This window comes from Macaca thibetana, chromosome 4, assembly GCF_024542745.1.
Source record: "Macaca thibetana thibetana isolate TM-01 chromosome 4, ASM2454274v1, whole genome shotgun sequence".
In the NCBI taxonomy this organism is placed as follows: domain Eukaryota; kingdom Metazoa; phylum Chordata; class Mammalia; order Primates; family Cercopithecidae; genus Macaca; species Macaca thibetana.
The window spans coordinates 39,761,352-39,778,150 of NC_065581.1; the positions used below are offsets into that span (position 1 = coordinate 39,761,352).

The 16,799-nt window shown below is 39.9% G+C and overlaps 3 protein-coding genes across 4 annotated transcripts in view; 1 reads left to right on the forward strand and 2 right to left on the reverse strand.

Moving 5' to 3' along the window:
• The window catches only part of BTBD9 (BTB domain containing 9), an 820,757-nt gene that overhangs the window by 738,235 nt on the left and 65,723 nt on the right, over positions 1–16,799 (reverse strand). The gene's annotated exons all lie outside the window — the stretch shown is intronic.
• Positions 1–16,799, reverse strand: part of GLO1 (glyoxalase I) — a 453,994-nt gene that overhangs the window by 223,052 nt on the left and 214,143 nt on the right. The window lies entirely within an intron of this gene.
• Positions 1–16,799, forward strand: part of DNAH8 (dynein axonemal heavy chain 8) — a 314,177-nt gene that overhangs the window by 173,993 nt on the left and 123,385 nt on the right. For both annotated transcript variants that reach the window (XM_050787538.1, XM_050787537.1), the window contains exons 59-63: positions 3,723–3,886; positions 5,045–5,237; positions 7,901–8,023; positions 9,434–9,564; positions 15,823–15,976. In XM_050787538.1, coding sequence (XP_050643495.1) covers positions 3,723–3,886; positions 5,045–5,237; positions 7,901–8,023; positions 9,434–9,564; positions 15,823–15,976 — 765 coding nt within the window. The remainder of the gene's footprint in view (positions 1–3,722; positions 3,887–5,044; positions 5,238–7,900; positions 8,024–9,433; positions 9,565–15,822; positions 15,977–16,799) is intronic.

A 16,799-nucleotide genomic window follows, 5' to 3' on the forward strand; every position in this document is an offset into this window, starting at 1 on the left:
GTAAAGCTCAGCAAACCTGCAGCTGTCCTCAGATGACTTAAGGCAGTACTCATGAAAAGGCAATTAAGTGTAGGTATGAGATAAAAATGAGGTTGATATATTTGACAAAAAGTCATGAAGGAGATAAGGATTAGTTGTCATAATTCACTACACATCCATTAGGCCGATTACACACGTGTGGGCAGGCACTTGTCTCCTGGGAAACCTGGAGTGTGCCAGCCTGTCAGATTCCTGGGTAGACTGGGGATTTCTAGATACGGAATTATCAGAAGAGGAATTTGGGGGTTTCTTTTTTTTTTTTTTTTTTTTTTTGAGATGGAGTCTCACTCTGTCGCCCAGGCTGGAGTGCAGTGGCCGGATCTCAGCTCACTGCAAGCTCCGCCTCCCAGGTTTACGCCATTCTCCTGCCTCAGCCTCCCGAATAGCTGGCACTACAGGCGCCCGCCACCTCGCCCGGCTAGTTTTTTGTATTTTTTAGTAGAGACGGGGTTTCACCGTGTTAGCCAGGATGGTCTCAATCTCCTGACCTCGTGATCCGCCCGTCTTGGCCTCCCAAAGTGCTGGGATTACAGGCTTGAGCCACCGCGCCCGGCGGGGGGTTTCTTATGAGATGCTCTTCCACGCAGCCACCTTCCGTGACGAGTGTGGGGCTCTGTTCCTTGCCAACACAGGGCCTTTACATGTGCCATTGTACCCCTTTTAAAGAAACTTGAAAATAAGTGGCAAGGACTGAGCATCTGAGATAGTTTTTTGTGGTAAGATACATGTGGTTTCCAACAGGACTATTGCTCAATTTACTGTGCTTATATACGTAGTTCTCTGAAAAGCTTTGCCTTTCCAGGTGTCTTCCATCTTCCAGTTTCTTTTGTTATTTGGATGTTTCCTGGATCCATGTCCTCAGTGTCTTTTTTTAAATCTATTTAATCCATTCTACACAAGCTTTCATTCCCACTGTTCACGTCAAGATCACCAAAGACCTCGATCTTGCCACATCTCAAGGTTAATTTTCCTGTCCCTCTTACTTGACTTTTTAGCAGCATTTGACCTAAATGATCCCTCTAAATATTTTCTTCACTTGGCTTCAGAGGGTCCCCATATTCTTGGTTTTCTTCCTAGTGCACTGGCTACCTCATTAAAGTCCCCCTTCTTCTTTCCCTCCTCTAAACACTGAAACACACCTGGTCTCGATGCTGGGCCCTCTTCTCTATCTACATTCTTTCCCTAGGTGGCCTCATCCAGCTTCGAGGCTTTAAATATCATCCCTGTGCTGATGACTTCAAAATGGATATCTCCATCCCAGGCCTCTCTGCCTGGCTCCAGGCTAATTTCTAACTGCTTAACAGACATCAGTGTTTGATGTCTGATACTCATCTCAAAGTTACCATGTCCAAACAGAACTCTTAAGTGTCCTTAAATATGATCCTCCCTCAAACTTCTGCGTCTCAGTAGCAGCACCAATTATCCTCCTTCTTAAGTTAAAATTACTGGGCTCCATCCTTGATTTGTATCTTCCTCATGGCCTACATCCAGTCCATCAGCGAATATCAGTGACCTCCCCTTCAAAATCTACCCCAAAGCCGAGCCCTCCTCGCCATACTCCCATGACCACCCTAATAAGTGCTCCCATCACTTGTCCCCTGGACCATGCAGTAACTTCCTAACCAATCTCCTTGCTTTCTTCTTGCTCTCTTGGAGTCTGTTCTTTTCACAGTCCTAGATGATATTTTTAAAAAAGTAAACCAGAAATCTTTACTCCTTCTTAAAACCACCAGTAGACTCCCAGTTCCACTTATAATGTCAGCAGACTGCAGTTACTTCCCTTGCCTGCCATCATCCTGCTCCAGCCGAGTGGCCCTGCTCACCATTCCTTGAGCACCCCAGGTTTATTGCACTGCTGGGTCACCATACTTTGGCTCATTCTCATCACTCTTACCTTCAGAGGGACTGTCTCCGGTCGTCCTCTGAAGCCCTTGTCCCTATCCTACTCATTATCTGTCTCCTGGCCCTGATTTTTTTTTTTTTTTAAAAAAACCATGGCTTCTATCATTACTTGCTTATTTACATATATATTTGTTCCCTGTTCATTCTCAGGCTCCCCAACCACAGAATAAAAGTCCACTTGATGACAGCAGAGTTAGCTGTCCTCTGTTTACCAGTGTGTCTTCTTAAGAACCAGGGAGGTGCTCAGTCATTGAAAAATGAATGCATCTTCCTCTTCTACCCACCTCTACATAAGCAGCCTTCTTTGTGTCTTTTCTTCCAATCTCCCATCTTCACAAAGCACTCTTTTAGTCCATTCATGCCTTGTCTATCAGCCCACCTTTATGTTACTTTATATAGTTTTAAGGCAGAAGCAGTTGAGAAACGAAAGAAGGTGATGAAAAGTAGAGGGAAATATTAGAAGAGAAGGAAAGAAGCAGGTTAACAAATAATGAGAAGAAGAAGGAAAGAAAGGAATTTTTTAAACAGATTCTCTTTAATGACTGCCTCAGTTACCAATGGCTGCCATCATGGCTGGAGTGTTGTATTATAAAAAAAGCAATATTCACATAACCTTACCCTTTGGGTATTTTTGCATATTTGTAATATAACTATATGTTTTATATTTTAGTGAGTAGGATGAACATTTTAGCTTGCAATGGAACTGAGCACAGAGGGAAGTTGATAGGCAATTGATAAAATACGCTTCTTTTCTTTTCGTCTCCCCATGCTACTTGCTGCTTTAACTAGCACTGGGAATTAGCCTGTAAAAATTACAAACTCAATAGGGTAATTTTTCAGTATAGAAAGGGCTTAATTTATGAACAGATGCTAAAGAAAGCATCTGCTTTGCTGAAATAGGTGTATGGGGAGTTTGTATCACCAGAATTATCATTATTTTCACTTTCAAAAATGATGCTAATGATATCAATTATGATCTTTATACATGACCATCAATGCGTTCCATATCTAGAGTACCTCGAGGTTATCCCTTAATGGGTATCTCTCTGGGTAAGAATGCGGTATTGTTACAGCTTTGCCTTTTTGTATTCTAGAAGTTGGTAGAAATAGTAAATTAGCATAGAATACATACTCTGTGCTCAAACAGAAAAAACATCTATTACTATACGCATAGCTACATGTCAGACTTGCCTGTCCACTTATTATGGATATACAGATATACAAAGACTGTTGACTGAGTTTGGATCCATATAGTAAAATCCAGGTTATGATATGCAGATATGTTTATAGAAATCCTAACACATGAAGGACCCTAATCAAAGCAATTTATAGAACATAGCCATTATTAACCTCAAAAGTGAACATTGTTCTTACCTGCATGACAACCAATTCACGTTCAGTTTTTTGTTATGACGTATTTCCACATGTACACTACCAATGATTAGAGATGATTATTCCCACAATTCATATAGTTCTTAAGAACTCGGGGGAAGTGACTTGCTCAAAGCCAACTGGTGGTGGTAGAACAAGGTCTTGGAATCTGCATCCAGTGCATTGGTCTTGAATCCATCCTATCCAAGAACTTATGGTCTTTTAAATCCTAAGTTGGTTTATTTATGATTTTCTTTCTGTCCGTGTTGTCACAAAATATGAACTTAATCTTGACTTATTTACTCAGCAGATTTTATCTAAAATAGGATTTGTGAGACAGTTCTAAAAATAATTCTACTTTTAGTTGTATCTGAAAACTAATTGAGAGTATTTCATTCTTTCGTCTCTAGGTGAAGATGCTGCCAACTCCTTCTAAATTTCATTACATCTTCAATCTTCGAGATCTTTCCAGAATTTGGCAAGGAATGTTGACCATAAAAGCTGAGGAGTGCTCTTCAATCCCTACTCTCCTGTCCCTTTTCAAACATGAGTGCAACAGAGTAATTGCGGACAGGTGCGTATTGCGGCTCTTGAGTTTAAATGTATGACCTGAGAAGTTTATGCTACTTGGTTAATTTTTTTTTTTTTTTGAGATGGAGTTTTGCTCTTGTTGCCCAGTCTGGAGTGCAATGGTGCGATCTCAGCTCACCACAACCTCTGCCTCCCGGGTTCAAGCGATTCTCCAACTTCAGCCTCCGAAGTAGCTGGGATCACAGGCATGTGCCACCATGGCTGGTTATTTATTTATTTTTTGTATTTTTAGTAGAGATGGGGTTTCTCCATGTTGGTCAGGCTGGTCTTGAACTCCTGACCTCAGGTGTTCCGCCCGTCTCAGTCTCCCAAAGTGCTGGGATTACAGGCATCAGCCATCCTGCCCAGCCAGTTATTTCTCGCATTATCTACTGGGATAAGTAGAGTAAGGAGCATTGTCGTCATTTGCTGTGGGGCTTATGAAGCATTGATGGCGTCTCTCACTTGCCCACTGCCTTAAGAAAATGCTCTGCCGATTTATTCGAGTATGACTTCAACAATACATCTTTATAAATCACCAGATCATCAGAGTTGATAACATTCGGAGGCACATTTTCATTGTATATATTTTCTACAAATTGTGAGCTCTTTGTAGGTTTTATGTGGGGAAATCTGGTTTCATCCCTTTAAAGTGAAACAATCTCATTAAAGTTAATTTCAGTCATCTTTTGGAGCCTCCATTCCCTCATCTATAAACCATGGGTGATAATGCCAGTTTCACAAAGTTGTAAAGTGTCTACCATGCCTCACACAAGGGTGATACTTGTCAAATGTTACTCCCCTTTGTCCTCTCTTCCCTCTGTGATATTGTCAATCTGAAAAGGTCCTTTGTGCACCGAATCCACCAACCCAGAAAGAGGACGCTTGTCCACTACCGACCATCACTTCTGCACCCCATCACAAGTTTTAGGGACCTTTGATCTCACCTAAGTGATTCATCTATATTTTCTATAAGTGGTGCAGTTAATGTTATAACTTTCTTGGATGGGATTATGCCCTTCTTATCAAAAGGCAGAACATGTTGTTTCCCTGTCCTGAATTGAGAAGGTCCAGGGTGGGACTGAGAAGAGGCAAAGGGACATGTTCAGTTAGAAAAGATGCTTTCATATTTCACATTCTTACTACTACATTTTCCTTTCAGATTTGTAACTCCTGAAGATGAGCAGTGGTTTAACACACATCTTATTCATGCAGTTGAAGAAAATATTGGCTCTGATGCAGCGTCGTGCATTCTTCCTGAACCATACTTTGTGGATTTTCTCCGTGAGATGCCGGAACCAACTGGCGATGAACCTGAAGACACTGTGTTTGAAGTACCCAAAATATATGAATTGGTATTTATTTTCATCTCTTTAAAGAGGTTTTCAGATCGCTCACCTAACGAGATCTTTCTTTCTGCACCAGAGTCCTACCATGGAGTTGCTATAATTCCAGCACTTTGGGAGGGTGAGGTGGGAAGATTGCTTGAGCCCAGAAGTTTGAGAGCAGCCTGGGCAACACAGTGAGACCCTGTTTCTACAAAAAATAAGAAAAATTAGCTGGGTGTGGTGGCATGCTCCTGTACTCCCAATTACTCAGCAGGTGGAGGTGGAAGGATTACTTGCGCCCAGGAGTTCGAGATTGCAATGAGCTGTGATTGTGTCACTGCACTGTAGCCTGGGTGACAGAATGAGACCCTGTCTCAAAAACAGAGAGAGAGCACGAGTTCAGTAAGACGACCAAGCATTTATAAATATGAAATAACTATACTCTATACCTATACCAACAGTTGGCAAATTATAGTTTCTGGGCCAGATCCAGCCAGCCCACTGCCTGTTTATTAGACTTACTAGCTAAGAAGGATATTTATTTATTTATCTATTTATTTATTTTTGAGATGGAATCTCTCTCTGTCACCCAGGCTGGAGCGCAGTGGCATGAACTCGGCTCACTGCAACCTCCGCCTTCTGGGTTCAAGCAATTCTCCTGCCTCAACCTCCCAAGTAGCTGGGATTACAAGTGCTCTCCACCATGCCCGGCTAATTGTTTGTATTTTTAGTACAGACGAGGTTTCACCATGTTGGTCCTGTGATTACAGGTGCCCACTACCATGCCCGGCTACTTTGTTGTATTGTTAGTAGAGATGAGGTTTTACCATGTTGGTCAGGCTGGTTTCAAACTCCTGACCTCAAGTGATCCACCCATCTCGGCCTCCCAAAGTTCTGGAATGACAGGTGTGAGTCACCGTCCCCAGCTGATTTTTCATTTTTAAATGTTACCAAAAAATAAAAAATCAAAAAAAGAACAATATTGTGTGACATATAAAAATTATATAGAATTCAAATTTCAGTGTTCATAAATAAGGTTTCATTGAAACACCCATTGGTTTAAATATTGGCCATAGCTGCTTTTGCACTACAATGGCAGGGTTGAGTAGAGACTGAATGGGCCATAAAGCCTAAAATATTTACTATCTTGCCCTTTACAGAAAAAGTTTACCAACACTTGCCAACAATCACAAGATAGAAAATATAAAAGTATTTCATTTGAAGTCAGGAAACAACAGATGCTGGAGAGGATGTGGAGAAATAGGAACGCTTTTACACTGGTGGGACTGTAAACTAGTTCAACCATTGTGGAAGACAGTGTGGCGATTCCTCAAGGATCTAGAACTAGAAATACCATTTGACCCAGCAATACCATTACTGGATATATACCCAAAGGATTATAAATCATGCTGCTCTAAAGACAGATGCACACATATGTTTACTGCAGCACTATTCACAATAGCAAAGACTTGGAACCAACCCAAATGTCCATCAATGACAGACTGGATTAAGAAAATGTGGCACATATACACCATGGAATACTATGCAGCCGTTAAAAAGGATGAGTTCATGTCCTTTGTAGGGACATGGATGCAGCTGGAAACCATCATTCTGAGCAAACTATCGCAAGAACAGAAAACCAAACACCACGTGTTCTCACTCATAGGTGGGAACTGAACAATGAGAACACTTGGACACAGGAAGGGGAACATCACACACTGGGGCCTGTTGTGGGGTGCAAGGGAGGGGGGAGGTTAGTATTAGGAGATATATCTAATGTAAATGACGAGTTAATGGGTGCAGCACACCAACATGGCACATGTATAGGTATGTAACAAACCTGCATGTTGTGCACATGTACCCTAGAACTTAAAGTATAATAATAAATAAATAAATAAATAAATAATTTCATTTAAAAGCAACAAAAACATGTAGGAATTAACATGACAAACTTTACTTAAACAGTAACTTGCCATTCTTTCTAAATTAATATATAGGTTTAATGAAATTTGAAACAAGATTTCAAAGGGACTTTAAAAACAGAGTTACATAACAAAGAAATCCTAAAGTGTACGTAGAGCAGGGCGAGGTGGTTTATGCCTGTAATACCCGCGACTTGGGGAAGCTAAAGTGGAAGGATCCAAAGAGCCAAGGAAGTGGAGGCTGCAGTGAGCTATGAGTGGGCCACTGCACTCCAGCCTGGGTGACACAGTACCTTGACTCTAAAAATAAAAATAAAGTGTATGTAGATCAAAGAAGTAGATGGGGAGGAACAATTTGCAAAACAAAGAAAGTGGGTGTGGATTTAATTCAGAACAAGGAAGACTTGTGGATTTGGCTCCGTAAATAATGTAAAACTTTTTTATATTTTTGAAAGCCGCAAACAATATTAAAAAGTAAATAAAAACTAAGAAAAATATTTCCTATATTAATGTGTGACATGGATAGGAGTTGGTAGGGAAAGGTCAGAAATGATTTTGCACTAGAAACCAACTAATACAGTTAAGTTTCAGGCCTTAGAAAATGGAAATAACTAAAAGTAGACTAATACGTGAGAAACCTCTGGCAATCCATAAAGTTTAAAAAAGATACATATATTTTAAAATTACTTTTGAGTGTCTTTACAATTGCTGCTTTAGTACATATTTGGATCTTAAATACTATTTTTTTCTCTTTCTCCCCACCCATAGGTGCCATCCTTTGACTTTCTGGCTGAAAAACTCCAGTTTTACCAGAGACAGTTCAACGAAATCATTAGAGGAACATCTCTTGATCTGGTGTTTTTTAAAGATGCAATGACTCATCTTATTAAGGTCCTAACTATTGCCTATTTACTGATGTAAATAGATCATGTAAAAGCTTACTATATTTCATAGATAATTGTTTTTGAGAGAATAACTATATACTATCAGGTATCATATAGAAGACCGTGCATAGGTTGGGTCAGTTCACCATCCCGGAAGACAAAGGCTTGATAGGAAACCCTTTATTTGAATCCATCTACATGGCAGCAAATGTCTTTCAAGGGCAAATATGGTTTTCTCTTCAGAGTTTTTGGCACACTGAGTCAACAAGAAAGTATGGAGAACCTTTAGAAAGTGTGGAGAACCCTGTGAAAAAATACACTTCCCTCAAATTCTATTTTTGATATTATGGGAATTCTGTTCCCCATGGAGGAAAAGATGTTGCGTTGAAAAGTGTCAATGTTATGACTGACTTACAGATGATGGGACAGGAGTAAGGTTGATATGCAGGACCAGTGAGAGAATAGAAGCCAGTTAGAGGTAACACCAAAAGGGGTGTTTTCACACTACTCTATTCAACAAGTAATTATTGAGCATTCACTGCAGCTAGATCTTGGGGTTCTGAGATTCTATTCTGAGTGCAAAGCCATAAGTGGTTAATATATTTGGAAATATACTGATAGAATTTACACATACCAGGGTGTCATTGTTGATCCGCCAACTGTAAAACTTGTATTTTTAAAAAATTGTTGTTTAGTGGTGATAGGGAATTTAGTGATCCACCTAGACTTTCTCCCTAGTCGGTGACAATACTATAAAAGACAGTTTTTTAGCAATGCCTTCAATTGGCCTGCATAAGATTGGAGCCACAATTTGAGTCTTATCTTCACTGAGGAAATCAACCATAGACAAGCAACACAAGATGAAAGGCTGTCTCTCCAAGTTGGCTCCTAGAAACATCCTCCTACCCCACTGTAAATAGAATTGTGGTATTTAAAAACAATTGTTGGCAGAGATATGAGAGAGTTGAGTTAGGTGTCTACATGATTCGTTGTCGAGTTAGGTGTCTACATGATTCAGTGTGTTAGGCTGATGAATAAAAAAAAAAAAATTCTAGACATTTCTTATATCTTCTGCAGATTGGGAAAAGCCGCTCCACTATCCATTGGGTCTAAAACTAATAAAACTGTACATACGTGCACTCACATGAACACACACACAGAATAGTTTTAAAATAGAAGGGAGTAAATCCAGTTTGTTCTGTTCTTCATGACGTAAATATAGATGGTCAAGGAAAGATTCAAGCTGAACAAATCAATATTAAACTTTAATTTAAAAAATTCTGACATAGACCATTAACAAGGAAAAAGTCTAATATCGTCTAGAAACATGTAATCAAAACTTGGACTCATTTAGTGCAAGAAACTATAAACATCCACATCCTTTTTTCAAATAAGCACTTTTTAAATCTCATAACAGATTTCACGAATAATTCGAACATCATGTGGAAATGCATTGCTGGTGGGTGTTGGTGGTTCCGGAAAACAAAGTCTTTCAAGATTGGCCTCTTTTATTGCTGGCTATCAAATATTCCAGATAACATTAACCAGGTAGGATGAAGTAAAACACAATATGTTTTTCTATAGTTAATTTCTCTAAGGTTAAATGTTTACTCTAGAAAAAAAGGAAGCACAACAGTTTTCTGTATTTCTTTTTAAAGTAAACTTTAAGTATTATATATATAAGGATATTTACACAAGTGTCACAGAGTAAATACACTGTAGCCTGTCTACAGATGAAGAAATAAAACAGTACTCGTACCCCAGAAGTGCCCCCTTGTTACGCTGCAGTCATTACCCTCCCAAAGGAAACAATATTCAAAGAGTAAGCCCATTGATTAGTCTTGCCTAGTTTTGGATTTTGTATCAATTGAATCATACAGGATTTGCTCTTTGCATCCCATTTCTATTATTGTGTTGTTTGTGAGATTCATCCATGATGCTACATGTAGCAAGAGTTGTTCATTCTTTTTGCTGCATGATCTTCCACTTAATCAGATACTACCACAATCTATTTATCCATTGTACTCTTGATAAACATTTGGTTTGGGCAAATAGGGCTACTGTAAATATTCTTGTACGTGTCTGAGTATACACCTAAAGTTAAAATTGCTGAATGTAGGGTATCTGTATATTTAGCTTTAGTTGATCTGCGTAGTAGTTTTCCCATGTGGTTGTACCATTTTACGCTTCCACCAACATGCCATGAGAGTTTCAGTTGCTCCGCATCCTTGCCCCCACTTGACATTGTGTCTTTTTCATTTTAGCAATTCTTTTTTTTTTTTTTTTTTGAGATGGAGTCTTGCTCTGTCACCCAGGCTGGAGTGTAATGGCGCAATCTCGGCTCACTGCAACGTCCACCTCCCAGTTCAAGCGATTGTGCGCCACCATGCCCAGCCAATTTTTGTACTTTTAGTAGAGATGGGGTTTCACCATGTTGGCCAGGCTTCTCTTGAACTCCTGACCTCAAGTGATCAACCCGCCTGAGCCTCCCAAAATTACAGGCGTGAGCCACCACTCCTGGCCAATTTTGGCAATTCTGTGTGTGGAGTGGTAGCTCACTGTGGTTTTGGTTTGCATTTCCCAGATGGCTAATGATGTTGAGCACCTTTTCATCTCTCACTGACCATTTGGATAGGCTCTTTTGTGAATTATAAAAGCCCTTTCACCATTTGGTTTTTCAGTTTGGTTGCGATTCTTTCTTACAGACTGTTAGGAATTCTATATGTGTTTTGGATATAAAGGGTGTATATTGCAAATATCTTCTCTCAGTTATTGATTTGCCTTTTCATTCTCTTAGCGGATCTTAATTTTAATGAAATATCCATTTTTTTTTCTATTTAGTGCTCTTTTGTATTATGTTTTAAAATCTTTGTTTACCCTAAGGGCACATAGATATTTTCCTATGATTTTCTTAACATTTACACATAAAATTTACTACTTCACATTTAGTTCTATAACCGACCTAGAATCCATTTTCTTATAATGTCTGATGTAGGAGTTGTGATTATTATTTTCAATATTGATAGCCAGTTGATCCAGCTCCATTTATTAAAAAGGTCATCTTTTCCCTGCCACATCACAGTGTCATTTTTTGTCTTAAGTCATCTGATCATATACGTGACTATATAGTCTCCTCCACTGGTTTCTTTATCTATCTTTGCATCATTACCCACTGTATTAATTGCTATAGCTTCTTTAATATATATATTTACATTTAACGTATATATATTTGGTAGTGTCAGATCTCTAACTTTGTTGCTGTTCTTCAAAATGTCTTGTCCATTTGACTTTTTATTTCCATATAAAATTTAGATCACTTTGCCAATTTATAAACAAACACACAAATCATTCTGCTGCCAAACAAATGAAAAATATTTTAAAAACATAAAACATTTCTGAGTATTTTAAAAACATAAAACATCAAATAAGTAGATATTAATTTAATTTTACTTCAAAAATTAAATTAGTTGTCAACATTTAAAAATTGGGAGGTTTCATATTTTGGAAAAGCGTATTTCTGACTTTTTTTTGAAATAATTGGAAGATCTGGCAACCTAGGGCCTACACACCCAGGTAGCAGAGCTCAGTAGCAGCTGCCTCCTTGGATGGGACATACAATCCTCCAATCCATAGACCCCACCAGCACTGCTTCACTCACTGGCATTATCTGTCTGATTCCTGTAGTCATCTAAATTTGTGATCCTGAGATAGGTGGTGTTGCACTCATTATAGTTAGGAACGACAGAGGCTTAAATTAAGGCAACTTTATTCACTGTATTTTCTTAATTTCTGTATTCTTGATACCCTGGCATCTGAGACCCTGCTGCCTGGAGACAGACTGACCCTTCCAGGGTAACCAATTCTTAGAGATTCAAACAGCTCCTCCAGAAGAGCACCTTTCATATGCAAACCAACCAATCCAGAGTCCTTACTCCCAACCACCACCTCTATCTGGTGGGTGTGTAGTGGCATCTCACGGTAGATTAGGATTTTCCTCTGCCCTAATCACCCCAGGGCAACATACCAGTCAGCAAGGGAGCGCTCCTATGCCCCAGAGGCTGCTGAAATGATTCAAACTAGCCGATCCTAATTCTGCTTGCCTGCCTTGCCTCTCTCATGGAAACCACAATAAAGCCTCTTGCCTGTGATTTCCCATCACTCCTTGTGCCTCCTGATTGACTCTGGTGTTTCCCCATGTCACCCTACCTAGCATGTCAAGCCCCCTCCTGTTTCTAGGGTTCCTTGAGTATAAACATCTTCCTTCATGACAGTCGTTCCTGTGTCTTCGTGTCTTACCACATTTGATTACAACAAATTCTGGATACATTTTATAACAGCAGATAAAGTGGGAATAGAGAGGAAGACTCAGCAGGGACAGTTTAAATTATGCAGGATTAATAGGACTTAGTAACTGACCCAATATGCGGGAAGAGGAGGAAAGAACAGGAAGGCCAGCATGACACTCTTGAGTTCTCTAGTGGTACAGTTGTGTGCCCCATAAGGACATTTTGGCCAACAGCAGACAATGTATATGGTGGTGGTCACATGAGATTGTAATGGAGCTACCCTATACAGGAGTAGTATTTTAAAAATCTTTTATACTGTATTCTTACTGTACCTTTTCTATGTTTAGGTAAATACACAAATATGGACCATTGCATTAGAATTGCCTACAGTATTCAGTGCAATAACGTGTTGTTCAGGTTTGTAGCTTAGGAGCAATAGGCCATTCTTATAGCCTAGGTGTGTGTAGGTATACTCTGTGCTGTTCTGTATCAGTCAGTTTTTGCGTTGTTATGAATACCTGAAACTGTGTAATTTATTTAAAAACAGGTTTGTTTTGGTTCAAGGTTCTGCAGGCTGTACAGGAAGTGTGGTGCTGGCACCTGCTTCTGGTGAGGGTCTCAGGAAGCTTCCAATCATGGCGGGAGGCAGAAGGGCAGCAGGTGGTCGTATCATGATAGCTGGAGTGAGAGAGTCAGGGGGCAGGTCCCAGACTCCTTTAAACAACCAGATCTTATATGAACTCAGAGTTAGAACTCACTCATTACCAAGGGGATGGTGCTAAGCCACTCATGAGGGATCTGCCTCCATGACCCAAACACCTTCTACCAAGCCCCACCTCCAACATTGGGGGTTACATTTCAACATGAGGTTTGGAGGGGACAAACATCCAAACTGTATTATGTTCCCACAATTACAATGTTTTCTGTTTGTTTGTTTGTTTTTTGAGAAGGAGTCTCACTCTGTCACACAGGCTGGAGTGCAGTGGTGCGATCTCTGCTCACTGCAGTCTCCACCTCCCAGGTTCAAGCAGTTATCTGCCTCAGCCTCCCGAGTAGCTGGGATTACAGGTGCCCACCACCACGCCTGGCTAATTTTTGTATTTTTAGTAGAGACAGGGTTTCACCAGACTGGTCAGGCTGGTCTTGAACTCCTGACCTTGTGATCCACCTGCCTCAGCCTCCCAAAGTGCTGGGATTACAGGCGTGAGCCACCACGCCCGGCCACAGTGACGGTATTTCTTAAGGATGCATTTAGCAGAATGTATCCCCATTGTTAAGCAATGTATGACTGTACTTACCACACTGCATTAAAAAAAAGTGCTTGTTCACATACATTTCTATCTCCTTCACTAAGCTGTAAGCTCCCTGAGAATGGACCACTGTAATATTTGTCTTTTTTATTTTCATTATTAAATGCTTAGTTTTAACCAATTCTGTAAAAGGATGTGTTGAATAAATAAAAAATGACCAGCTTTGAAGGGTAAAGTGACAATTTAGTTCAGTACATTTGAGTCTGAGGTGTTGCAGAACAGTTTCCATAGATAATAAGACTCATGGATGTGGAGTTCAGGAGAGGATTCTGGTTCTTGCAATAGGAATATAGATGTCTCAGTAGAGGGAACCCTTTTATGGTCATGGGGAGTATGAATAGGGTTCATCATGGAAAGAAAAGATGGCTGTGGAAAGAACTCCAGGGTCTCCCAACATAGAGAAAGGGAGCTTGCAATTGAGAGTGAGAAGAAGAGGCAAGACAGAGAGGAGGAAATCCAGAGTGGTTTTCAGAAACTAAGCAGGTAGATAATTAATCTGCAAATGCTGGCTGGGTGCCCTGGCTCACGTCTGTAATCCCAACACTTTTGGAGGCCGAGGCAGGCGGATCACCTGAGGTGAGGAGTTCGAGACTAGCTGGCCAACATGGTGAAACCCCATCTCTACTAAAAATACCAAAAAAATTAGCTGGGCATGGTGGCAGGCACCTGTAATCCCAGCTACTCAAGAGGCTGAGGCAGGAGAATTGCTTGTATCCTGGAGGTGGAGATTGCAGTGAGCCAAGATCACGCCATTGCACTCCAGCCTGAGCAAGAAGAGTGAAACTCCGTCTCAAAAAAAAAAAAAAAAAAATCTGAAAATGTTAAGGCATGAAAAGTGGCAGCTGATAGTCAACATGATAAAACTTTCAGTGGAGTGGATGGGCGCACAAGCCACATTGCATTAGGAAGAGAAGCAGCACAGAGAACACTTTTGGAAAACTTGAAAGAAAGAAACAAGAGAGGTCAGGATCTGGACAAGGAGTGTGTTGTGACTGTCTCTATGTATTGCAAAAGCAATACATAACAGTCAGTCTAATTCTTTAAAAAATCAGCCAAATTGACATCTTTTGACTGATCAGTTCAGAGACTGGCCAGTCAGTGAGAGGATTACTCTGACAGCATCAGGCCACTAGATCTTTCTGGTTCCAGTGCTCATAGTCTTTCTGTGAAACCCATGGCCTACTCCCTATTACTTGCATTGTAACACCTCTTTCCAGTGAGTATTACCTTTTAGTCCTTGTCATTAGCTTACCCATGAGGATTTACATACAACATTTCAGATAATGTCTGCTTTCTTTTTACACATCTCGTCACCTCTGGTAGCACATACATTTAACCAGAAACAGAGTAAACCAAAAAATAAAGACCAAGATCTTTTCATTCCATAATCTGTAACCATCTAACATTTCTATTATTTATCCCATATTGCATAATGCATCTTTTTCTGTGGGTTTTCTTTGTACCTAGCCACTTAATGAGCTGTGCAAATTACCACTATATACAATTTTTCATTAATTTTATTCATAACTTACTGTGACTTTTTCACCAAACCAAACTCATCCAAATTTCAGATGAGTTTTAGATATTGTACATATATTTACTTGGACGAAATCTGTTGCTGAGGACAGTCAGATTGCAGGGACTAAAAGTTCATTTCTCTATTCCCACTTACGCTTCATGGATCACTTTTGGTAAATTCCCTGATTCTCAGTTCTCAACTTAAACAAAACCTGTTTGTTTTGAATGGTAATATATCACTCTCTAGCTCTAATCTCTGTATTTTCTAGCAGGCACCATTACTTAGTATCTATGGAGCAGGTACAGATTATGCTCTAATAATCATGGGCTATTATTGTGTTTTGGGATAAATTATGACTATGGTTTTGTTGTTGTTGTTGTTTGATTGTTTGTTTGTTTTGAGACAGAGTCTTGCTCTGTTGCCCAGGCTGGAGTGCAGTGGCGCGATCTCGGCTCACTGTAACCTCTGCCTCCTGGGTTCAGGTGATTCTCCTGCCTCAGCCTCCCAAGTAGCTGGGATTACAGGCACACACCACACGCCTGGCTAATTTTTTTGTATTTTTTTAGTGGAGATGGGGTTTCACCATGTTCCGCCTTGGCCTCCCAAAGTGCTGGGATTACGGGTGAGAGCCACCGCACCCAGCCGACTATATATTTTTCAATCTAAAAATTTCTATCACTTTTCTTCTTAGGTCTTACAATGTGACTAATCTAACAGATGATTTAAAATCTTTGTACAAAATTGCTGGTGCTGATGGAAAAGGCATCACTTTCATCTTTACTGACAATGAAATAAAAGATGAGGCATTTCTAGAATACCTTAACAACTTGCTATCTTCAGGGGAGGTAAGTTTCAAAACTAGCGAAAAAGCCCATGCTGTAAATATATAAATTATATTGGAATAGTAAAAGCAGCAGCCTTTTGAAAGTGAGGCTGTTTAGTACATTTTTGATTGTAGACATGGTTAATGTATGAGATTTAGTAGATTTTCTGAAGTTCCTGTGAAATGAATGCTGCCCATCTCCAGATGCTTTAATTTTGAACATGGTTCCTTACTTGTCTCTTCAATCTTCACTTTGGTCTTATAATTTATTTTAGGAGAAGCAAAGTATCTGTCTATCTATCTACATACTAGTGAGGAGTATAGAATGGTTGAAAGAGTTCTGTTAGTTGTAAATGGATGTCTGCACCACCACTTCCGAAACCGCTTGTATCAGCACTTCCATGAGCCCTCACATCTTTAGTACTTTGTTAGAAAGACTCACCAGACTCAGCATATACAGGTCAAGCATCTCAAATCCAAAAATCTGGAATCCAAAATGCTCCGAAATCTGAAACTTTTTGAGCACTGATGTGATGCTCAAAGGACATACTCATTATTGGAGCATGTTAGATTTCAGATTTTTGAATTTGGGGGTGCTCAACCAGTAAGTAAAATGCAGACATTCCAAAATCTGAAAAAAATCTGAAATCTGAAACACTGTGGTCCCAAGCATTTTGAGTAAGGGATGCTCAACTTGTAGTTATATTCATGGTGGAGATTTATTGCGGCAACACAGTAAGGATGCAGAGCCAGATCAGTAGAGAGGAAGACTCATCTTGTAGAGTAATTGATGTACCAGGAACATGGAATTGATGTTCCAGCTTCCTATGCTTTTGCCAAGGGGC